General features: G+C 35.9%; 1 protein-coding gene and 1 non-coding gene across 2 annotated transcripts in view; both read left to right on the plus strand.

The window, feature by feature from the left end:
- LOC125115401 (triadin-like) overlaps window positions 1–26,358 on the plus strand; it is a 124,003-nt gene that overhangs the window by 39,071 nt on the left and 58,574 nt on the right. Inside the window, exon 2 of the mRNA XM_047759389.1 lies at window positions 8,764–8,973. Coding sequence (XP_047615345.1) covers window positions 8,764–8,973 — 210 coding nt within the window. The remainder of the gene's footprint in view (window positions 1–8,763; window positions 8,974–26,358) is intronic.
- Window positions 5,449–5,555, plus strand: LOC125121819 (U6 spliceosomal RNA). Its single transcript, XR_007133670.1, has one exon. It is a non-coding gene; the product is annotated as a U6 spliceosomal RNA (small nuclear RNA).

The following is a 26,358-nucleotide window of genomic DNA, read 5'->3' on the forward strand; positions in this document are numbered from 1 at the left end:
AGTAGTACCACAAAAAATGAGGACTCTCACTGCCCCACCCTTCACCCTCAGCAAGGTGGAGTATTCTGAATAGTCGGGCTGGTCTTAAAGGCTCATTCCTATGGCTGAGAGTTAGGAGAGGGTTTACTTTCTAACCCCACCACTGGAAAAAGAAATTCACTTGCTGGAAGGGTAGAGAGAGTAGGTGGTTAGGAAGGAGTACTAAATAATGTAAAATATAGGTATATATCTATGCATCTCCATGAGTAGAATAGGTGACCAAATCATCCTCTAAAATATTACAATAATCACATACCCCAAATCTTCAGAAAAAAGGTGGCAGTTTAGGGTTTTCAGTGAAATTGGCAGGGGATCAGTTTCTGGTTTAAGACAAAAGCAATTTTTACCTTGAAAGAGAATGAATAGTTTTTTCCTTTAAGTGCTTAGCATCTAGATACTCCTAAAAAATACTTGAGGTTATTTCTTATGGTTTACCAATATTACATATATATCAATTAGCATGTCTAGGATTATTTTGATAAATATTGTTTTATGAATTGTCATGATGTATATTGACTCTCAAAATTTGTTCAGTTTGTGTATACTTTTAGAAGAGAGTAATTTAATTGTCACAGATTTATATATATGTACATAGACATTCTTCAAACACTAAGATTAATAAAATATGAAAGTTAAAAGATGTATTCTTCACTTTTCAATTTTACTTGCTTAAAGATCTTTTCAGTAGAGTTTGTCCAAAAATTTTTTTAGAGATTTTTATTTTTTCCATTATAGCTGGTTTACAGTGTTAAAATTTTTAAATTGTATGCATATTTTCTTGAACACTTAAAAATATAGCAAAGGTCATTCTTACTTGTGATTGAGAATTACATTCTTAATTTTGAAATAGCATATTTTGATAGTCATTGATATTATATACTCTCCTTTTCTCTCTTGCTCTCTAATTCTTAAAGAAAAAAAATTAGTGTTAGAATATTCCACAAATCGGAGTTCCCATCGTGGCGCGGTGGTTAACAAATCTGACTAGGAACCATGAGGTTGCGGGTTCAATCCCTGCCCTTGCTCAGTGGGTTAACGATCCGGCGTTGCCGTGAGCTGTGGTGTAGGTTGCAGATGCTGCTCGGATCCCGCGTTGCTGTGGCTCTGGCGTAGGCCGGTGGCTACAGCTCCGATTCAACCCCTAGCCTGGGAACCTCCATATGCCGCGGGAGCGGCCCAAGAAATAGCAAAAAGACAAAAACAAACAAAAACAAAACAAAACAAAACAAAAAAAAGAATATTCCACAAATCATAACACACACTGAAATGCAAAATTCATAATTAATGGTTTTATGTAATGAGTATGCAATATTTTATTTATACTATTCTAGAAAATAGGTGTCTACCTTGAGCATTCTGGAAAAGATGATGTTGGTAGTGTCGCAAAGGAGTAATAGGCACATGTGCTTGGCAGTTTCCTTATCTGATAACATAAGGCATGATGAGATTAGGTGAATTCTTCAAGGAGGCTTATGAGTTATTCTCTGATGCATAACCTGGCTGTGAAGCTAGTTTTGGGAATCAGTACATAAGCAGCTCCAAATTCTGCTTTATGGGGCTGAGTCACTTGGCCTTTCAGCCAGATCCCCACTTCTTTTGATTCTGGCTATCTGGCAATCAAAATAATTTGAAATCAAAGGAAATGGAATTAAAAAGTTGGCATGGAAAGTACTGTCACATATCCTCACTGCTCTGCTCCAGTTCTGAGAATCCAACTTTCAAGAAGCATCACCCATGTCAAATTGTTCAGTAAATATTTACCTCTAATTTTTTCTACCATATCAATAACTAGCTCTTGTCATCTTCAAAGTACTTCTCAAACATTAAAAATCTCAGATTACACACTTTCTTCTTTGCATTTATCTTGACCAGCTGTCAGAAAAGGCAATTTATTTCCCCTCAATTTTATTCGTCTTGGTTGTGTGTGGCTTCTGCAAGTAAATTTGAATGGAAATTGAGAGGTACAACTTAGTGTGTTTCCATAACAAAGGCAACACATAATTTTCCTTAAGCAGGATACACTTCATATTACTTTCAAAGTGCTATGATTTTGCTGTTGGATACTTAATATATTTTTCTCACTTGAATCTTGATTAATTTATAAGTGGAATTTTTGAGGATATGAGGATGAAAATAAAAAAAATTTTAAATTGTTTAGTGTTAACTTTATTTTTATCTATTTAAAATATTATATAGTAATTATTTCAGCAGGACTGTAAGGTGAAATAAAATTTGGAATGTATACTAATATCAATTCTTTAAAAAAATTAATAATCATATTTTAACTCTGAACTTGCATTACTTCCTGAATTTATGTAGTTTATTTTTCTGATAAAAATGGGAAAAATATAGGAGTTCCCAATGTGGCTCAGTGGTTAACGAACCCGGCTAGATTCCATGAGGACACGGGTTCAATCCCTGGCCTTGCTCAGTGGGTTAAGGATCTGGCATTGCTGTAGGCTATGGGTGTAGGTCGGGGATGCAGCTTGGATCCTGTGTTGCTGTGGCTGTGATGCAGGCTGGGAGCTACAACTCCATTTGGACTCCTAGCCTGGAAACCTCCATGTGCTGCAGATGTGGCCCTAAAAAGCTCCTCTGCCCCCCAAAAGGGAAAAACATAGAAATCCTTACTCTATTAAAATTTTTCTATCTTTAAAAAATGTGACCAGGATTCAACTAATTTTGTGTCAGATTGCAATGTTTATTCATTCAGTTTCAAGACACCAAGCATCTGTGTTAAGATATTGTCTTCAGAAATACTTTCCAAAACACAGTTCACTGAAGTGAGTCTGAAGAGCAAAAGCAATTCTTCCAATGTTCTCTATATAGCAGTAGCAGAAAACCTTCTAGAGGTTAAAAGACTGGAGATTAGCAACATATTAGCTTTCAGGTGGGCCTCTTGTAGATACTTGTAATTCACTTACTCCCCTGCAAATCATAATTCCAGAGGTTGATTCACTTGTAGCCCCACTTGGTTCTAAAATGGCATTTCAAAGCACTCCTCTCATTCATCCATTTTCAGAATCACCAAATTGGGAATTTGGCACCAAAATCAATGAGAGAATATGATATGACTTCTTTCTAATTTTTCCTTCTTTGAGCACCATCTCAAGTAAATCCGTGAGATCTGTTTTTTAAAACTATTTTTCCATTTTGATATCATTTCAGCTCAATTGAGTTCATGAACTTGGGATATGTATTCACAGGGTTTTTCAGAAAAGAGAGGAAATTTATTGTCACTACTACTAATTTATACCTAAAGTTGTTTTAAAATCTTAAGTGATTTTACCACTGATCTTCCTCATCAGCTTTTTACTCTTTAAAATATGTGGCTAGAATTACCATTGTTATATAAAAAATAGTTGTATTAGTTATGTTTTGTTATTATTAATACCTACTAATATATGCATTTGAATGTATTTGATTTTCTTTACCCTAGTCAGTCTAGGATTTTTTTTTTTTCTTTTTTCCAGGGCCGCACCTGTGGCATATGGAGGTTCCCAGGCTAGGGGTCTAATCAGAGCTGTAGCCACCAGCTTTCACCAGAGCCACAGCAACACGGGATCCGAGCCACATCTGTGACCTACACCATAGCTCACGGCAACACTGGATCCTTAACCCACTGAGCAAGGCCAGGGATCGAACTTGCAACCTCACAGTTCCTAGTTGGATTCGTTAACCACGGAGCCACAACAGGAACTTCCTGTCTAGGATTTTTTATCGTTTATTTTATTTTTTTATATAGAGAAGAAAAGTACCATTTTATGGGTAAAGAAAGAAATAGAATAAAAGTTTAACTAGAGTACTTAATTTTGAATGCAGTATTTTTATTTCTGCTGACAACTATAACTTGTCTTATGAACTGGAATTATACTTTATTATTATCATTTTGTCTTTTACTTTAGGGCCGCACTCATGGCATATGGAGATTCCCAGGCTAGGGATCCAATCGGAGCTGCAGCTGCCGGCCTCCACCACAACACCAGATCCAAGCCATGTCTGAGACCTACACCACAGCTCACAGCAACGCCAGATCCTCAACCTGCTGTGTGAGGCCCGGGATCAAACCTACATCTTCATGGATGCTAGTCAGATTTGTTTCCAGTGAGCCATGACAGGAACTCCTGGATTTATACTTTAAATACCTGGTATACACATCTGTTTGAAGGTTCAAACTTTAGTTTTCTATGTTAAAGAATTTATTTACAACAAAAATATTTATATTATAATGAAATAACTTTATTCATTATTAGATCATCTCTTTTAATTTTGGTAATGGTGCAAAACAGCCTCCCTTAATATGAATAAATTACAGTATGTGTCCCTCTTTTCCTGTATTAAAAGAAATAAATTAATTAAGAAAGACACTGAGGGAGTTGTAGCATCCACTTTTGCTTCCTTGAAAATGTCTTAATCCAATGTACTTGCTTATTAAGTGGATGTAAATGTCTGCATTTTTTGAGAATTCAGTCTCTAAACTTTTGTTTCTAAAGTTAATCTTGTACTTCTAGCCTTTCCTTTTTATGATAGTAGTGGTTATAGTCCTAGCTATGAAGGTGGTGGTAAAAGTAATGATGATGGTTATGATGATAATAATGATTATTTTAAGAATAACTACAAGTATTCTTCCTTCTATTTAGGTGAAATATATTTTGTAAAATGTGTCAAAGAAGTTTGAAAACCTGGAGTTTGCTTTTTTAAATCTGGGAATGTAATTTAGAGATAAAAGTTAAATTGAAAATACTTATGTATACTAGAATATAATTAAATCAATTTTTTCTTGATATGTTAAATCTTTGTAATAGATAATATATATTTCAAGTACATGAAATACATTAAGCTGTGATTTTGGCAAAAATATTTGAATTGGTAGGGAAATCTTTTCTCTTTAGAATTCGATTATTTACTATACATCTGGGTAATGTCTAGTTGGTCTTCACTTGTTCTTAAATATAACCTGGTGTATTTGTTTCAGATGATCTCTTAAGTTTCTTCTTGAGATAACTTTCTATGATTCAAGGGTTATCAGTATGATCATATGTGCCTGCTCCCCATTGAGGGGGGTTTTCCAGCCATGTAGAGCCAGCAACTTTATAGAAGAAAATTGAAAAAGTTATAAAATTTTAAAATGTTCACTCTGTTCATTAAAACACCATAAAAACAAAGAGTAAACAGTTTCAGGAAAAAAATTGCAACATAAGATCAGATAAAATTGTACTATCTTATATGTGTGTGTTTATAAATATACATGAATGTGAAATGCATACATGTTAAGTACATACACATACATACACATACATATATAAGATAGATACACATACATTATGTATATATGTACACATATATACATTATATATATGTACACAGTTTTATAAACCACTGAAAGAGGTTAATTAAAAAATTAAAACAGTGCTTGCTTCAGCAGCACATATGCTAAAATTGGAATGATACAGAGAAGATTAGAATGGCCCCTGTGCAAGGATGACATGCAAATTTGTGAAGCGTTCCATATTTTTAAAAGGGATACAAAAGTACAGTACCTTTTAAAATCACACCTAATAAAATGAAATACCTGGGAATAAACCTGACCAAGGAGGTGAGACTTATATGCTGAGAACCATAAAACATTAATCAAGGAATTAAAGAGGATTAAAAGAAATGGAAAGATATTCCATGCTCTTGGGTTGGGAAAATTAATATTGTAAAAATGGCCATACTACCCAAAGCAATCTACAGATTTAATGCAATCCCTATCAAATTACTCATGACATTTTTCACAGAACTAGAACAACAATCCAAAAATTTATATGGAACCATGAAAGACCCAGAATTGCCAAAGCAATCCTGAGGAACAAAAACCAAGCAAGAGGCATAACTCTCCCAGACTTCAGGCAATATTACAAAGCCACAGTAATCAAGACAGTTTGGTATTGGTACCAAAAGAGACATGCAGACCAATGGAACAGAATAGAGAACCCAGAAATAAACCCAGACACCTACAGTCAATTCATCTTTGACAAAGGAGGCAAGAATATAAAATGGGAAAAAATAGTCTTTTCAGCACGTGGTGCTCAGAAAACTGGACAGACATATGTAAATCAGTGAAACTGGAACATACCCTCACACCATGCACAAAAATAAACTCAAAATTGCTTAAAGACTTAAATGTAAGACAAGACACCATCCAACTCCTAGAAGAGAATATAGGCAAAACATTCTCAGACATCAACTGTACGACTGTTTTCTTAGGTCAGTTTCCCAGAGCAACAGAAATAAAAGCAAAAATAAACCATTGGGAACTAGTCAAATTGACAAGCTTTTGCACAGCAAGGGAAACCATTAAAAAAAAAAAAAAAAGACAACCTGTGGAATGGGAGAAAATAGTTTCAAATGATGCAACTGACAAGGGCTTAATCTCTAAAATATACAAACAACTTATACAATTCAACAGCAAAAAAACCAACAACCAATTGAAAAATGGAAAAAGACCTGAATAGACATTTATCCAAGACCTGAATAGACATACAGATGGCCAACAAGCCCATGAAAAAATGCTCATCACTGATTATTAGAGAAATGCAAATCAAAACCACTATGAGCTACCACCTCATACCTGTCAGAACAGCCATCATTAACGAGTCAACAAATAACAAATGCTGGAGAGGGTATGGCCAAAAGGGAACCCTCCTACACTGTTGGTGGGAATGCAAATTGGTACAACCACTATGGAAAACAGTATGGAAGTACCTCAGAAAACTAAATATAGAACTACCATATGACCCAGCAGTCCCACGCTTGGGCATATATCTGGACAAAATTTTTCTTGAGAAAGATACATGCACCCGTGTGTTCATTACAGCACTATTCACAATAGCCAAGATGTGGAGACAATCAAAATGTCCATCAACAGATGAATAGATTTAGAAGATGTGTTATATATACACAGTGGACTTTTTTTATATTTTCAAGCATAAAAATGTACAAAATAATGCCATTTGCAGCAACATGAATGGAACTAGAGACTTTTATACTAAGCAAAGTAAGTCAGAAAGAGAAAGACAAATAACATATGATGTCACTTATATCTGGAATCTAATATATGGCACAAATGAACCTTTCCACAGAAAAGAAATTCATGGACTTGGAGAATAGACTTGTTGCCAGGGAGGAGGGGAAGGGAGTGGGATGGACTGGGAGTCTGGGGTTAATAGATGTAAACTATTGCATTTGGAATAGCAATGAGATCCTGCTGTATAGCACTGGAAACTATATCTAGTCCTTATGATGGAGCATGATGGAGGATAATGTGAGAAAAAGAATGTATATATATATATATATGTGTGTGACTGGGTCACTTTGCTGTACAGTAGAAATTGACAGAACACTGTAAACCAAGTATAATGGAAAAGATAAAAATGATTTAAAAAATAAAAAATTAAATAATTTCACAGGAAAATATGTGAAAAAATAAACATATAAAAAGCTTATCTCTAGTAATCATAGAATTGCAAATGATTTCCTCCTGTGTGATTGTACTTATTTTGAAGACTGGTAAGACTCAGGGTTGTCAAGGATAAGGAAACAGAGAATGCTGGTATATACAATTTTCAAAAATAGACTAATTTTCAAATACACATATATATTCTCAAAAGATGTAAATATGATTGTATTATTTGTCCTGGAAATTCTATATTTATGAAATTCTCCTAATGGAAAAATCACTAATATGTGCTGAGAAAACTGCTATGTGCCAGGGTGAAAAGCTCTTTGACTAAATTATGCATAACCACGAAATGACATGCCAGGCAGCCACTTAAGTACTATTTTATGGAATATGTACAGCAAGAAAACATGTTTATTATATATTGTCTAATAAAAAAATAATGACAGTGCAATGATGACTTGTCAGAAACAAAACATATTTGTATATTTGTATGCATGTACAGAAAAGTTGTAAATGGAATAGTATATCCGCAGTTGTTTGGAGTGGTGAGAATACAAATAATTATCTATTATAAATCAACTGTTCAATAAAAACAAATTATTATCTATTTTACTATTTTTAAGTATTTTTTTGAATTTTTGGTCATGAACATGTAGACTTTTGAAACTAGGAATAAAAAAGTTTCTGGATATAATAAGATTTTTCCAACATTAATCTCTTAAATTTTATGTGCCCCTTTCACAAATAAAAATGAATAGCCTCGATAGAGTGTCAATTGTGCTGTTAAACAAGGATATCCAAAAGGAATTTCATCCATTTGAACTATTTTATCACTGACTAGAGGAGAGGTTTTTGCTTGCTTTTAGACCTGACATATGAACCTAAATAAAGGAAAAAGGTGTTAAAAAGCAACTTGACCAAAAAAAAGCCATTGCCCTTGATGGTATTGTATATAGTAGGTGGTAAGGGAGATGTAAGAATGATTAAAGGTGATGACAAAGTTGTAACCTTGATGGCAGTATTTATGGAACTTGGAAGATGAGGAACACTGATTATGAGGGCCTGTAGGTATCAGGGTGGAGGGTAAATGCTGAGGAAGTGAACATGTGGTAGCAGGCAGAGAGGTTTGGCCCTGCCGCTAAAGAGCTGTCTTCTGCTATAGAACATGCTATAAACAAGCTTCATATATTTTATAGTCTGTGTTTTGTGGGAGATTTTTTGTTATCAATATTTGACATGAAATTCCAAATTGTGATTCTCCTTTCTCATTGTTTGATTAGGAAATGCATCTACTACCACCACTGTGATAGACAGCAAGAACGGATCTGTGCCCAAATCCCCTGGAAAGGTGCTGAAGAGGACAGTCACAGAAGACATAGTGACAACATTCAGCTCCCCAGCAGCCTGGCTTCTGGTCATTGCTCTGATCATCACGTGGTCAGCTGTGGCTGTTGTTATGTTTGACTTAGTGGATTACAAAAACTTTTCAGGTAAGATTCATGAAGTTTGGCTCTTAAATGAAAGGAAACAGTGTTCTCCCCAGCTCTGGCTTTGTTTCTCTTCACCCGGCACATAAACAAAGCATCTCATAAACATTCTTTGGGGTCATTGAAGTCTATTTCCCATCCTCAACTTCCCTTTTAGTCTTTGTCTCTTGTTCTCATTGACTTCAGGTGCAACTGATTTCCCTATTTGAAGAGCTGCACAAAAGCTGAATGTTGCAGTTCCATGAAGATAATGATTCCAGAGCTTGGTGAATATTTGGTTTGGGAATAGGGACTTTATCAGCCATTAAAGAGGGTAATTTGTAGATTTCACACTTGGCAATTTAAAACCAAACCATATCAAACAAAACACTTTTGGATGAATGAAAACTGTGTACTTTTAAGTCCCTCTACCACCTGGCTCCAAGCTTCCTTTCCAAACATTTTCTTTGCCACCAATTAACATCCTATTTTGGGAGTTCCCACTGTGGTGCAACAGATCAACAGCATCTCTGCAGTGCTGGGATGCAGATTTTATCCCTGGCCCTGCACAGTGGGTTAAGAGTCAGGCATTGCCACAGCTGCAGCATAGGTCACAGCTGCAACTCGGATCTGATCCCTGGCCCAGGAACTCCATATGTTGTGGGGTGGCTAAAAGAGAAAAAAAAATTTTTTTTGTTCTCCTGCTATCCAGACCGCATTGCTTTCTTTTTGTTGTTGTTCAGTTCAATGAATTTGATTATATTTATAGTTATACTACCTTCATCACAACCTAATTTTGAAACATTTCCATCCCAATCCCCCAGCCCATCCCTCACCACCAACCTGTCTCCTTTGATAACCATAAGTTTTTCAAAGTCTGTGAGTCAGTTTCTGTTCTGCAAATAAGTTCATTGTATCTGTTTTTTAGATTCCACATATAAGTGATAGCATGTGATGTTTGTGTCTCACTGTCTAACTTCACTATCGTTTAATGTGATAATTTCTAGGTCCATGTTGCTGCAAATGCCATTATTTCATTCCTTTTTATGGCTGAGTAGTATTCCATTGTGTTTATGTACCACATCTTCTTTGGCCACTCCTCTGACCATGAACATTTATGTTACTTCTGTGTCTTGGTTATTGTATATAGTGCTGCAATGAAAATTGGACTGCATGCATTTTTTTCAAGGAAGGTTTTATCTAGATATATGCCCAGGAGTGGGATTGCTGGATCAAATGGTAATTCTATTTTTAGTTTTCTCAGGAATCTCCATACTGTTCTCCTCAGTGGTTGTACCCCAATTTATATTCCCACCAACAGTGAAATAGGATTCCTTTTTCTCCACACCCTCTCCAGCACTTATTTTTTGTAGACTTTTTGATGATGGCCATTCTGGTCGGTATAAGTGGTAACTCATAGTGGTTTTGATTTGCATTTCTCTAATAATGAGTGATGTTGAACATCTTCTCATGTGTTTTTTGGCCATCTGCATGTTTTCTTTGGAGAATTGTCTGTTTATATCTTTGCCCATTTTTTGACGGGGTTGTTTGTTTTTTTGGTATTGAGCAGTAGGAGGTGTTTATAAATTTTGGAGATTAATCCCTTGTCAGTCAATTCATTTGCAAAGATTTTTTTCCCATTCTGTGGGTTGTCTTTTCATTTTGTTTAGGGTTTCCTTTGCTGTGCAGAAACTTTCAAGTTTAATTGGGTCCCATTTGTTTATGTTTGTTTTGACTGTCATTACTCTAAGAGGTGGATCTGAGAAGATGTTGCTGTTGTTTATGTCAGAGAGGTTTCGGCCTATGTTCTCCAAACAAGTTTTATAGTATCTGGTCTTACATTTAGGTCTTTAATCCATTTTGAGTTTATTTTGTGTATGGTGTTAGGGAGTGTTTTAATTTCATTCTTTTCCATGTGGCTGTCCAGTTTTCCCAGCACTGCTTATTGAAGAGACGGTCTTTTCTCCATTGTATTTTCTTGCTTCCTTAGTTGAATGTAGGTGCATTGGTTTAATTCTGGGCTTTCTATCCTGTTCCCCTGATCTGTATTTGTTTTTGTACTTTTTTGATGATTGTTGCTTTGGAGTATAGTCTGAAGTCCGGGAGCCTGATTCCTCCAGCTCCATTTCTCTTTTTCAGGATGTCTTTCTTTGGCTCTTCTAGATCTTTTGTGCTTCCAAACAAACTTTAAACTATTTTGTTCGAGTTCTGTGAAAAAATGCCATTGGTGATAGGGATTGCACTGAATCTGTAAATTACTTTGGGTAGTGTAGTCATTTTGCAAATATTGATTCTTCCAATCTAAGAACATGTTATCTTTGCATCTTTTTGTATCATCTTTAATTTCTTTCATCCCCATCTTATAGTTTTCAGAATATGGGTCTTTTTTTTTTTTGTCTCTTTAGATAGGTTTCTTATTAATTTGAGTCTTACCTTTTTCCTTGATGAATCCAGCTAAGGATTTATCAATTATCAATTTTGTTGATTTTTTCAAAGAACTAGATTTTAGTTTCATTGATCTTTTCTATGGTTCTTTGTTTCTATTTCATTGATTTCTTCTCTGTTTCTTTTTTTTTTTTTAAATCATAGTTAATTTACAGTGTTCTGTCAATTTCTGCTGTACAGCAAAGTGACCCAGTAATACATAAACATACATTCTTTTCCTCACATTATCCTCCATCATGTTCCATCATAAGTGATTATATATAGTTCCCTGTGCTATACAGCAGAATCTCATTGCTTATCCACTCCAAATGCAATAGTTTGCATCTACTAATCCCAACTCCCAGTCCATCCCATTCCCTTCCCCTCCCTCTTTGCAATCACAAGTCTGTTTCCATGTCCATGTTTTTTTTTTTTTCTGTAGATAGGTTTTCCCATTTTTTTTTCTGTAGATAGGTTCATTTGTGCCGTATATTAGATTCCAGATATGTGATATCATATGCTATTTGCCTCCATTGTCCTTCTCCACGAAGAGCCACTGCCTGTTTTCCCAGGAGATCCTCCAAGAAACACAGGCAGTCTGACCCAGATTTCTATATAATCTCTGCTTTGCCCTGGGACTCAGTGCACATGAAAGCCTATGTGTGCCTTTCAAGAGTGGAGTCTCCATTCCCCCAGTCCCATGGAGCTCCTGTGCACAAGCCCTGCTGGCCCTCAGTGCCAAATGTTCTGGGGGCTCCTCCTCCCAATGCCAGATCCCCAGGCATGGGAACACGACATGGGGCTTAGAATTCTCACTCCTGTGGGTGAGCCTCTGCGATATAGTCACTCTCCTGTCTGGGGATCACCCACCCTGTGGGCATGGGATTGCTTATATCATGTAATAGACCCTCCTACCTTCTCAATGTGGTTTCTCTTTGTGCTGAGCAGTATAACTTTTTTGATAGTTTTCCAATTTATTTTGTTGAAGGTTTTTCAGCAGGTTGTTGTAATTTTGTTGCTTTTGTGAGGGAAAGTGAGCTGCAGTCCTTCTATGCCACCATTTTCAAAATATCCTATTTTGTGTTCCTAAAAATAAAGTGTTAAAAGGATTTTCCAGTAATTATTTGTAATGAGATACTGTATCTTCACTGGCCACATGTTCTTATGGATTTGGAATAAAATAGAAATAAAACAAGTGAGGAATTTAGATTTTCTTTATGGCCTCTTCAATTTCTGAGTGCATTGTTCATCTCTTTGTTCAAGGTCTTTTTGTATTTTTGAAATTATGTTTATCTGTTTCCACATCTGACATGCTCTATTGACTATTATGAGTTCCTTGAGGGAAGGAATCAGTTGAGTGCTCAATAAGTATTAAAGGAATAGATGAATGAGTTTATGCTTATGACTTTGCATCATAATCAAAATATGTCATGAACCTCTTGATGTGCTTCTTCATATTTGCACTGCCCATCTCCCAATCTTCCTGTTTTTCTTCAGTAGGAATAGAATCAGTAGGACCTGGAAACAATAAATACTGTAAGTTGCATTCTATGTAATGAGGGATCCTCTTCTTCTCATTATGACCTTTTACTCATGCAACAATTATTTATCAAGTATCTACTACATGTGCCAGAAGATGTCAATGTTAAAAGAAAAATATGTATAAATAACACAAAACTGTGTCATTTGGTTTTATTGACATGGAGATGTTATTGAGATGACTCTGCCCCTGTATCATTGTAGCTGGGCTAAAGTGAGCACATCTAACAGGTACACAGATAAGTCCCATGATGTCAACAAAAGCAAAAGGGCTGTTCATCCACAGCCATAGATTTCTGCTTTAAATAGGCATTAGTTTTGGTGTACTGTGTAATGCAGGCTCTTAAAAGAATATACGATTGATAGTTCTATGTATAGTTTTCTAAGGTAACTCCATACTGTTCTCCATAGTGGTTGTACCAGCTTACATTCCCACCAACAATGCAGGAGGGTTCCCTTTTCTCCACACCCCCACAAGGGAGGGGAGGGTGTGAGATGTATTGGGAGCTTGGGGTTAATTGTTGCAAACTATTGCTTTTGGATGGATTAGCAATGAGATCCTGCTGTGTAGCACTGAGAACTATGTCTAGTCACTTATGATGGAGCATGATAATGGGATTAAAAAAGAATGTATACCTGTATGTGTAACTGGGTCACCATGCTGCACAGTAGAAAAAAAATTGTATTGGGGAAATAACAATTTTAAAAAATTAAAAAGAAAGAATATACAATTGAAATTTCCATAATATAAAATAAGACCTAGAATTTTAAGTTAAAAACCATTGGTTTCTCTAGGAGATTTCACTTCCATTGAGCCTGTATTGACTGTGATATTTCATCTGTTCTTTCCTTTTTTAGAATTTCATTCATTTAAATTTTAGGACCACGTATGGTCATAAAATAATAGTTCTTCAATCTTTATGCTATATGTATTTTACGAATTGGATGTAAGTCTCATATTTGTACACTTAATAATTTAATAAGTGCACTACAGGAGTTCCCGTCGTGGCTCGGTGGTTAACGAATCTGACTAGGAACCATGAGGTTGTGGGTTCGATCCCTGGCCTTGCTCAGTGAGTTAAGGATCTGGCGTTGCCATGAGCTGTGGTGTAGGTTGCAGACGCGGCTCGGATCCCGTGTTGCTGTGGCTCTGGCTTAGGCCGGTGGCTACAGCTCTGATTAGACCCCTAGCCTGGGACCTCCATATGCCGTGGGAGCGGCCCAAGAAATGGCAAAAAGACACACACACACACACACACAAAAGTGCACTACAGAAATCACTGTTGAATTTGTTTTTAATTATTTTATAAAATGAATATCTACCTATGATTAGGCTTTCAGATTAGATTTATTTAAATATAAGATACACTTAAAGTCCACAGTAGAGCTTCCTTGAACCACTGTAATTAGGTGCTATGGATAATGCCTATGTTACTGGCATTTCATCTGAGAGGGAAATAATAACCTCAGTATTACTACTACTTGATTTCTTCCTTCAAGAAGTATTTGTTAAGTACATCTTCTTGGTGAAGAATCCTCCATTTCTCTATATTTATTAATGACCTAACTATCTACCCATTCCCTGTAAAAGGAAACCTTCAAGTCATCATTTAAATCTGCTGGGCACCTGATCAGTTACCAAACGCTGTGCAAGCCAACTCTCATATGCCTCATAAATTTGCCCCTTCCTTTTATTACCATGGGTCTCCATTACTATACTTTAGACCTTGATTCTCTTTTGAGGGGGTTAATGCAATTTCTTCTTGTCTCCTTCATCCAGTCTCTCCCTTTTAACACTGCTCCCAAGGTATCTTCATCAAACATAAATTTCATCAAGTATTTTTGCCAAGTACAAATTCCTTGGCATGAAATACAAGTCCTTGGCTTAGCCCTTTATTTTCATCTTGTAATTCAGTGCATGCACCCCATTTTCCAGCCATACTTCCTATTGCTCTCTCTGTTTTCTTTCCCTAGGAAAATATACACTGCCACTCCTTCTCACCTCTGCTCGTACCATTCTTCCCTCACTCCCTGCTCCAGTATTGCAGAAAGTGGAGGAATGTGAACTTTGGTGCTGAATTTCCTCGCTATTTCATTAAATCCAGATCTTACAGCTTTCTAGCTGTTGCAATATCAGAAAAGTCACTTAGCCTCTCTTTGCCTCACTTTCATTATCTATATACACTGGGGATAATCTATGTAATAAGATTGTTAAGATTACTATGTAAGGGAATATACTTGAAATTTTTAGAACAGAACCTGGTTTACCACGAGTACTATAAAAATTTTAACATCACTAGTAGGAGATTCATTCCTCAATTTTCTTGAAAGATGAATTTATCCCTTTTTTGTGAAACATTTTCAGATTTCCTAAGAAAAGTTTGCTTTACCATGCTTTCATTTTCTTAGTACCTTATGGGTATCTGTATTATCAGCAGTTAACACATTGTATTATAAGTAACTGTTTACTTGCCTATCTCACTCAGAAACTTAAACTTATTCAAGGAAGAAACTCTCTTATTCATCTCAGTACTTGAGTCCCTGTCACATAGCAGGTTTTCTGATATATATTGCTTAAAGTAATGAATAATGCTGATATTTTGATTTTGAAACAATTTCTTACATTGTTCAGGAACAAGTATTTATCATAACAATTTTTATTTCATCCATTCAAGCAGTTTTGATCCACTTTAAAAATTAATAATTATATTTGATACAATTAGAATAAAAATGTTTTCAAGATGAAATTTGTCCTATTTTGTAATGGTCATCTATTGTTGTATAACAATTTACCTTAAAAGTAAGAGGTTTAAAAAATAATGAACATCTATCACTGCACACCATTTTTGTGAGTCACAGATTTAAGAATGGCTTAAGTACGTGGTTCTGGCTTAGGGTATATCTTGAGGTTGCAAGGAAGGCCTTGGTTTGGGCTGCAGATAGCTGGAAATTTCTTCCTGGGGTTGTAGAAGCATTGGCAAGATGTCTCACTCATCTGGCTGTCAAGTTAATGCTAGTGTGTCCTCATGACATAGCAACTGGCATCCCCTAGACTGAGTGATCCAAGAAAGAGCAAAGCAGAAGCCACAATGCCCCTTATGACCTAGACTTATAAATCACACACTGTCATTTCTGCAAAATCCTTTTGGACACACAGGTCAGTCCTACTCAGTATTGGAAGAGACTACACAATGGTGTGAATACCAGCAGGCTGGAATCACTTGGGGCCAGTGTGGTACTAACTACCATATGTTTTACTCAGAAAATTATATTGTTAAGTTATGTATCTTAAGAAAAGTGATAAGATCTAAGGAAGAACCGTACTCTAGTTGACAAAAAGAGATTGTAATTACAGTGGGTGCAAAGAGAAAGATGGTGCATTTGGATGGCTGGCATCTTGAGGTTATATCAAGGAAGATAAATATTCTCCAATGGATTTGAAGTTTTAAAAAAATCTCAAAGCTGAAATTCTCAAGGACATATATATAAATTCTTTAAAAAAGAAATTCAAATACTTTTTGTTAATTAAAATTTGAATGATCAGTTTCTAGAACCAAAAGAGTGTAAGTTCACTTTGTAAAATTATAGTATAAAAACTGTAACTCAGTGTTAACTGTTGGTTGGATGGTATATATCCACTTATATTAAAATTCTGATTTCTTTTTTCCATTTATTACATTTTAGCCTGCCTTTTTAATTTTGTTTTCTTTTCTTCACCCCCCAAAAAATGTTTCCTTCAGTAAGAGTTTCAAAATGTGAATGATGCTCTTGTGTTTCTAATGTTATTTTTTAAAAAATTTTATTGATGTATAGTTAATTTACAAGGTTGTGATAATTTCTGCTGTACAACAAAGTGACCCAGTCATACATATATACGTATCCATTCTCTCTCAGAATTTTTTCCACATAGATTATCACAAACTACTGGGTAGAGGTCTCTGTGCTATACAGCAGGTCTAATGTCTAATGTTATTTTTAATTGATACATTTCCAACATTTACTAGGCATTAATATTATTTCCATGATAAGTCTTTTATACTACATAATAGTCTCTAAAATATGTATTATTAATATTTAAGAAATAAGGCTAGTTGTGGAAGAAATCAGGCTAGAAATAGTTCTGAAAGCCAGATAGGGCAACTGTCCTTGGGATATAAATTACTCCCTGGTACTTGGGAAAAGTAGATAAATTCTTCCAAGATATTAAAAAGTCTTTACAGATAAATGAAAATCTGTTTTCATAAGCAAGTACTACTGTGTTGGATTGAGAAGACTGATTCTCCTTTGGGCAATCTTCATGATTCTCTGTTATCTGATTTTGATCTGATTTATCTGTATAGAATCTACCTGTGAGGCACATATAGATTGGTTTTTAATATGTACTTATTTCAGAAGACTTGGATTCACTCTACAGCTCTGTAACCTGCAAGTTAACTTGACTCTGAACTTATATTTTCTCATCCGTGAAATGGGGATGGCACCTTGGCTTCTGAATGCAAAATTTGTGGTTTTGCTTTATCTTTTCAAAGAAGACAAATTTGAGGCCACAAAAATCAGATACTAGAAAAGAGATTTCACATACCCTCCATTTCTTCACTGAGTATAATGTCCAAATGCTATTCAAACAATTCTATGGTCTATCTGTCAGAGTTTCATCAGAGTAGAGTAACCATGATTGGTGTTAAAAAGGGAATTTATTTTATATGACCTATGCCTGCATGAGAGCTGATTAAGCAGTCTAGGGAAGGCTGTTGCAATTTATCTGACACTGGGTCAGAAGTAAGGGGAGTTGAACACGATGCAGAGAAGAAAAATATCTTTTCCTCTACCTTTCTAAGTTTTGGCTTGGCCTCCTGTAACAAAAGGCAAATTAACAAGAGGAAAGGATTTAGATTTATTTAATATACATTTTATATGAAACAGGGGCCTTCATAAGGAAATGAAGACCTTAAGAAGCAGTTAAAACTGAGCAATTTCATACTAGGTTTGATGAAAAGATGAAAGGGGTGAAAAACTGACAGAATAAAAAAAGGTTTGCGCTAAGTGCAGCAAACTGGGGAGCACAGTTAAGTCCTGTTTATTCAGATTCTTCTGGGCATATAGGGATAAGGACATTCCTTTCCCTTTCCTCGGGGCATAGGGAGGACCCCTCTCATATGAGGGGAAGGTCAGAAAGTTCTTGTGCATGCTATTTCTCCAATTCCTTAGCTGAAAATATTCAATATGTCAACGTGCCATATTTGAGGGCAACAGGTCCTGAACCCCATCCCTGAAAAGGGCAGATGGGAATAGAATAGGGACTAAAGACAAACAGGAACCCTTGTTTGACTCTCATCACCTCAAATTACAATGATATGGGTGAGTCACTGGTGCCTTCCACATTGGGAGCACACAAGCACCTGGCCAGGTTTGTAGATGTTGAAGGAGGAGGTCCAGCGGGAACTGGAAGAGATGCAGCCGGCTGATTTCAAACGTCAAGGTCAGCCAGCATATTCATAATAACAAGTGTAAGAGGTTGCAGCACCTGCCCCGCCTCAACCTTCAGAAACCAAACAATGGCTAATACTTCTGTTTCCCCTTCCAAAGCTTGTGCAAATTTCTTGTGAATCCAGCTGTTACCTAGACCATACATATAAGGGAATTGTGGGAAGTGAAGTTCCAGTTCAATGATTTGACAGCACACAAAGCCACCCCTATGAATGAGTGTCTAATTTATCATCCAAAATAGGACACTTGTAAGAGTGAAATGGAGAGCTATTAATATTCACCTCAGGACAACAAGTAGAAACCAAGGTGTCTGATCACCTGGATATTATCTATTGTACCTTTAGTTTTTTCCCGGGTGATGAATGTCTTCAGAAACCCCATGTTGGGATGGGGGGCAGGGCAGTGTTACTTTCTCAGTAACTGAGCCTAGGGGGTTGCAAAAGCTGCCCCCAAGCTTTTTCAGACTCAGCCATGACATCCTTTCAAGTAATAGAGATGTGTCCTGATGATCTAAAGACTCTTTTAGGATCAGAATTCATGGGCTCTGGTTGCCATTCCTTACAAATTTCTTAGCCTTATTAACCAAGGGACAACTTTCTCTATAAATAAAAAAATGCAAATAAAATAAGATTTCTAAAGAAATGACTACAAACTTAGGCATTAGTAGATGTTAATGATTTTCCTCTAGGTCAGAGTATACAGGAATAAATTATAGTAATTTGTGGCTTTTCTTACCTAAGAACAAGGGTCATAATTTATTAGCATCCTCATCCATAAGAAGGGAAAATTGTTATATGACTTTATCAGGGGGTGTCAAAGCACATTTAGTATTTTTTGCAAGCATTCCACAAACTATACTTATTTCAAAACAATTTTGTAAGAATTAGAGAAGATAATCTGTGTAAAACATACCTACTTGGCACATAGGAGGCATTCATTAAATGTAACTTGAATTTGAATCTTATTACCAGGAAGTAAGATCAGTAATCTGAGAAGAGAGCCAGCAAGAACATGATGGTGGGAAGCATCAATTTCTTATGAAAGTCTTGCAGACATCTCCTGATGTGCCTTTTAAATAGATTTTCTAATGAGGTGTGCCATTTATCTACTCCTCTTGAAAATTAATTTCCCTGATTTTTTTCCCCTGGCACTTAGCCCGGTAAAGCAGGTGCACTGTTTGTCAGAGTATGAGTTTAGAGGAGTAAAATGATGCAGAAAAGACCCAAAGTCAATCAGAATGTATAAATTTAACATTTGATAATTATGTATATGTGTACACTTACATGTATATGTGTGTCTGTGTGTGTGTATAGAAAATGCCTCTGTGACTGCATATATATAAATGTTATTACATTTTAGGAGACTTAGAAGATGGGGACACTAAATGTAACATTTTAGACTTTATCATTTCTCACTTGTACTGAGTTTTCAAGAATAGTTGACATTTAGTGTGTTTCTTATTCTGATTCAATCTTATCTCAAATTCCACATTTTCTGTTCAATGTCACAGGCCTGTTTGGTCCTCTTGGTTACTACATGTAAAAGAATACATTTCATTACAGAACTCCAGTCTGCTTATAAACACCTCAAGGAAGCAGAAGTTTTTATAGTGTGATGGTCAATATTTGTTGATTCTTCATGAAATGAAAAATAAATAGCTGAAGAAAACTTTATACACTTTAAATACGTATCCAGTTCTCTTGTTCCTACACTTTGGTCTTAAAATTCTCTTTTGAAATAATAATAATGCCAGATATTATTTCTGTTACAGTTTTTAAATGATATTTTCTTACAAAACAAAAAGTTGGCTCTGGAGTTCGCAGCGGAAATGAATCCTACTAGGAACCATGAGGTTGGGGGGTTCGATCCCTGGCCTTGCTCAGTGGGTTAAGGATCCAGCGTTGCTGTAAGCTGTGGTGTAGGCTGCAGACGCGGTTTGGATCTGGCATTGCTGTGGCTCTGGCGTAGGCCTGCTGCTGCAGCTCCAATTAGACCCCTAGCCTGGGAACCTGGTGGCAGATTTCAAGCTCAGAAAATCCAGAAGTTTGCTGCTAATGCTTTATACCACTCATTTGAACTTTAGTAAGTGAGACTTTATGTTATAGATGTATCTAAATGGATACAATTATAAATCATGCCATATGTTATATCCCACTATTTGAGGTTCCAGCTATCAAACATCTTTTAGTGCTGTGCTTAAATTCACTTCCTTAAAGAAACTTTTTCTGAACTTTCAATGAAAATCAAGTCACTCTATCCTGATTCCCTATTATATCATTTACTCTTTACTCATAGCACTTATTGCAAAGCTGTATGTATTTAATTGAGTGTGATTATTTGTTTACTGTCTCTTCTCCACTGATCTGTTAGGTTTGTAAGGAAAATGGCTTTGTCCCTTTTATATACTAGATTTTTCTAGTGCTTAGGAGTGTTTAGTATTGTAAGCTCAATAAATATTTGAATGAATGTTGAGGTGGAAGAATGAATGAATAAATAAAGGAAAAGGTAGTAGTGTTTTTTATACTCTGAATGCTAAGTAATGAGCATGGTAGTTTTTATAGTTTATGATGATTTTTGATAGGGTTATGATTCACTTTTTCAACATATTTCTCTGATTGGAACTTAAGTATCTCAAAGGTAAGGATTGTCTTATTTATCTTAATATTCTTGTTAACTGCTTACTGCCTGACCCATACTGTTCAATAAAATTCTTGTGATCTTAACAGGAGTTACTTGCCTAGCATGGATAGCAAACAAACAAGGAACATCATACAACAGTAATAACAATAGAACATACAGGCTTCAAGACCAGAATTAAGTGGTTGAATGCAGGCTCTGGGGGCTAGAGTACGGGCTTAGAGTCCTGACTCCAATTAGTAGCCATTAACCTTGGAAACATTGCTTCTCTGTGCCTCAGGTTCATTCTCTGTAGAAAATAATGGTATAAAACGTCTTCATTTGGTTCTGTGACCATTGTATGAGTTAATATATACAAAAACACTTGGAATTTTGAATGTCTCATAGTAATTGTTAGATAAATTGTAGTTAGTATTATTTTAACTTATTCTTCATGACTTTAGGCATATTTCAATGTTTCAGAAAGACGAATAGGCATATTTCAAAAAGATGAATTGACTACATGATTTCCAATTTTAAATATCATTTGAATATACATAGTTTCTACCAGTTATACAATAGAGACCCAGTGATTAAACTATTCCATTTTATTTTAACAGTGAGGGAGTATTCTAGCCAATCTGAAATGGTTTGTTATTTTTATATGATGTAGTAAGCAAATAATTCATGGCCCTACGTGCTATATTTTAGAGTGGTGAAAGTAACTTTAAAATTATTTCTTCAGCCAACACTGAACAATAGGATAGCTAAAGAGAATATGTAAATAGCTAAGAGTTTCCAAAACCAAATCTTGACTTGATGAAATACTTGTTTATTACATAGTATGTGCTAATTGCTGTATTAACCCTGAATCTTATATCTTTCTTCTTCACTGGTCTACTAAGTTTATAACATCATGGTCCAGGTCATCTAAATGGAGTATTGTGGTATTTTGACTGTTCTTATGCTACCAGGAAATTAATTCCATTGAATATTAGCTTGGAAACAGATCTATAGAAATGTATAAATCTACCGAAAACTTGCTTTATCACTCCTTATTAGTACATGTAACGTTTTTATTGCATTTATATTTTATGCTTTTTTAAGAAGATAGCAAATTAATTTTTCAATTAATATAATAACATCCACACCATGCTTGTTAATAAAAGTATAATAAGCCTCTTCAATTTCTATGTAAATGCTTTTCATGAATAAAGGAAGCCAAAAGTTGTTTGTGATTTTTATTATGGAATATAAAATGCCCTTTATTTGACATGGGTCTAGCTCCAGCTAGCTGGAAATATTCCAGGCTTAAACATCTGCAACATAATTTTGCCAGCAAAAAACTGGTTGATTGGGGTCATATTGAGAAAGAGAGGTGAAGTGTACATTTATTTGTATTCTGTAATATTCCTTACTGCCTCAAAAAATAACAGTTGAGGAATAGCAAAGGACAACTTAGAGACATATTTTGAAACTATTTAATATTAAAATAGTTACACAATTTTAACTAAAGATGCTCGTGTTCATTTCATTTACGTTCCATACAAATGCACGTTTTAAAAAGACTGATGCTAGTTAATCGTAAAAATGAGTATGGGAAAATTTCAATTGAGAAAACAGAAAAAAATCAGAGGGAAAATGCCCATGCCTCAGATGTTGAATGGCAAGGATTGGAGCTACACTATGACTATTCAAATGTAGATTAGAAAAGTGACAGTCATTTCCTTGTACAGTCAATAAAACAATTAGCTCACCAAAATTACTTTTAAATCGGGATCCTAATTTTTCTTTGCTTTAAACACATCTAAGTATCTAACATCTGCAAGTATTTTATTTTCTCAAAATTGTAAATCAAATGGGTTTTTTCTTTTAGAATCTGATGCACTGCCAGAGCTTTGTGTTCACCCTTCGTTTTATTTTATTTTTTGCATGATTCTCACTAATGGATGGAGAAGCCTGATCATTGTAATCTAAAATGGGCAGTATTTAGAGGTCAGAGGGAGAAGAGAGAGAGGAAGATGATGAGAGAGATGGAGAGAGAAAGAGAGAGAAAGAAAAAAATGACATTGGTTTGGGAATATATGTTTACCAAGGATGTTAAAAGATAAACTGTGACATATTCAGAATTTTAAGAATATGAGCAAAAACTGATTTGTATTGGGCGGCACCAAACCAAAAGTAGTTATAAGCTCAGGAAATAACTTTTCTTCTCTTTTTTTCTTTTTCTTTTTTTTAAAGAGGTCATTAAGATTTTTTTTATTACTCAATAAATTTATTACATTTATAGTTGTACAATGATCATCACAATCCAATTTAATAGGATTTCCATCCCATGCCCCCAGTGCATCTCCCCACCATGCAAACTATCTCCTTTGGAAAGTGTAAGTTTTTCAAAGTCTGTGAGTTAGTATCTATTCTGCAAAGAAGTCCATCGTGTCCTTTTTTCAGATTCCACATGTCAGTGATAGCATTTGATGCTGGTGTCTCATTGTCTGATGACTTCACTTAGCATGATAATTTCTAGGTCCATCCATGTTGCTAAAAATGCTGATATTTTGTTTCTTTTAATGGCTGAGTAATATTCCATTGTGTATATGTACCACATCTTCTTTATCCATTCCTCTGTCAATTGACATTAGGTTGTTTCCATGTCTGAGTTGTTGCAAATAGTGCTGCAATGAACATTGGAGTATGTGTCTTTTTGACAAATGGTAGCTCTATTTTTAGTTTTCCGAGGAAACTCCATACTGTTTTCCATAGTGGTTGCACCAATTTACAATCCCACCAACCATGTAATAGGGTTCCTGGAGTTCCCGTCGTGGCCTAGTGGTTAACGAATCTGAATAGGAATGATGAGTTGTGGGTTGGATCCCTGGCCTCGCTCAGTGGGTTGAGGATCTGGCATTGCCGTGAGCTGTGGTGTAGGTCACAGACGTGGCTTGGATCCCACATTGCTGTAGCTGTGGTGTAGGCCGGTGGCTACAGCTCTGATTAGACCCCTAGCCTGGGAAGCTCCATATGCCATGGGTGCAGCCCTAGAAAAGACAAATAAATAATAATAAAAAAATAGGGTTCCTTTTTCTCCACACCTTCTCCAGCGCTTACTGTTTGTGGGCTTTTTTTTTTTTTTTAAATCTTTTTGCCATTTCTTGGGCTGCTCCTGCAGCATATGGAGGTTCCCAGGCTAGGGGTCTAATCGGAGCTGAAGCCACTGGCCTACACCACAGCTACAGCAATGTGGGATCCAAGCCACGTCTGCAACCCACACCACAGCTCACGGCAATGCTGGATCCTTAACCCACTGAGCAAGGCTGGGGATCAAACCTGCAACCTCATGGTTCCTAGTTGGATTTGTTAACCACTGCACCACGACGGGAACTCCTGTTTGTGGGCTTTTTGATGATGGCCATTCTGGCCAGTTTAAGGTGGTAACTCATAGTGGTTTTGATTTGCATTTCTCTAATAATGAGTGATGTTGAACATCTTTTCATGTGTTTTTTGGCCATCTGCATGTTTTCTTTGGAGAATTGTCTGTTTATATCTTTGCCCATTTTTTGACGGGGTTGTTTGTTTTTTTGGTATTGAGCAGTAGGAGGTGTTTATAAATTTTGGAGATTAATCCCTTGTCAGTCAATTCATTTGCAAAGATTTTTTTCCCATTCTGTGGGTTGTCTTTTCATTTTGTTTAGGGTTTCCTTTGCTGTGCAGAAACTTTCAAGTTTAATTGGGTCCCATTTGTTTATGTTTGTTTTGACTGTCATTACTCTAAGAGGTGGATCTGAGAAGATGTTGCTGTTGTTTATGTCAGAGAGGTTTCGGCCTATGTTCTCCACAACAAGTTTTATAGTATCTGGTCTTACATTTAGGTCTTTAATCCATTTTGAGTTTATTTTGTGTATGGTGTTAGGGAGTGTTTTAATTTCATTCTTTTCCATGTGGCTGTCCAGTTTTCCCAGCACTGCTTATTGAAGAGACGGTCTTTTCTCCATTGTATCTTCTTCCCTCCTTTGTCATAGATGAGTTGGCTGTAGGTACAGGGGTTTAATTCTGGGCTTTCTATCCTGTTCCCCTGATCTATATTTCTGTCTTTGTGCCAGTAGCATACAGTTTTGATGATTGTTGCTTTGGAGTATAGTCTGAAGTCCGGGAGCCTGATTCCTCCAGCTCCATTTCTCTTTTTCAGGATGTCTTTCTTTGGCTCTTCTGGGTCTTTTGTGCTTCCAAACAAACTTTAAACTATTTTGTTTGAGTTCTGTGAAAAATGTCCTTGGTCATTTGATAGGGATTGCATTGAATCTGTAGATTGCTTTGGGTAGTATAGTCATTTTGATAATATTGGCTCTTCCAGTCCAAGAGCATGGTATGTCTTTTGATCTATTTGTGTCATCTTTGATTTCTTTCATCAGTGTCTTAGAGTTTTCAGAGTACAGGTCTTTTGTCTCTTTAGCTAGGTTTACTCTAGGTATTTTATTCTTTTGGATGTGATAATAAACGGGATTGCTTCCGTAATTTGTCTTTCTGATCTTTTGTTGTTAGTATATAGAAATACCATCGATTTCTGTGTATTAATTTTGTATTCTATTGACTTTGCCAAATTCACTGATGTGCTCTTAACAGTTTTCTGGTAGAGTCTTTTGGATTCTCTAGGTATAGTATCATGTCACTTGCAAAGAGTGATAGTTTTACTTCTTCCTTTCCCATTTGGATTCCTTTTATTGCTTTTACTTCTCAGATTGCTGTGGCTAGGACTTCCAAAACTATGTTGAATAGTAGTGGAAAGAGTGGACATCCTTGACTTGTTCCTGATCTCAGTGGGAATTCTTTCAGCTTTTCACCCTTGAGAATGATGTTAGCTCTGGGTTTGTCATTTATGGCCTTTATTATGTTGCAGTGGGTTCCTGCTATGCCCACTTTCTGAAGGGTTTTTATCAGAAATGGGTGTTGGATTTTGTCAAAGACTTTTTCTGCATCTATTGAGAGGATCATATGGTTTTTATACTTCAGTTTGTTAATGTGGCATATGAGAAGAGGTTGAAGCAAAGCGAGAAAATCATTTCATTGGCTATAGCCTAAGCATTTGCCTTATTTGGGAAAGGCTAGTTGGTCTTTTTTTCTGGCTATTCTTGGACTCGATTTCTTAACTTTAAGGCACTTAAATGGTTAGGTTTGGGTTTGCTTACAAAGGCTGTTAAGACATTAAAACTGCTTCACTCTAATGGCCTCTTGGTTTAATTAATTTAAGAGATAAGTACAAGTTACTCTTTCAGGAAGATCTTGCATTGTAAAGGAATTTATTACTCCTAAAGATATGTGTGTAGGTGTTCCTTTGTGGTGTATCAG

Source organism: Phacochoerus africanus, chromosome 2, assembly GCF_016906955.1.
Source record: "Phacochoerus africanus isolate WHEZ1 chromosome 2, ROS_Pafr_v1, whole genome shotgun sequence".
Classification (NCBI taxonomy): Eukaryota; Metazoa; Chordata; class Mammalia; order Artiodactyla; family Suidae; genus Phacochoerus; species Phacochoerus africanus.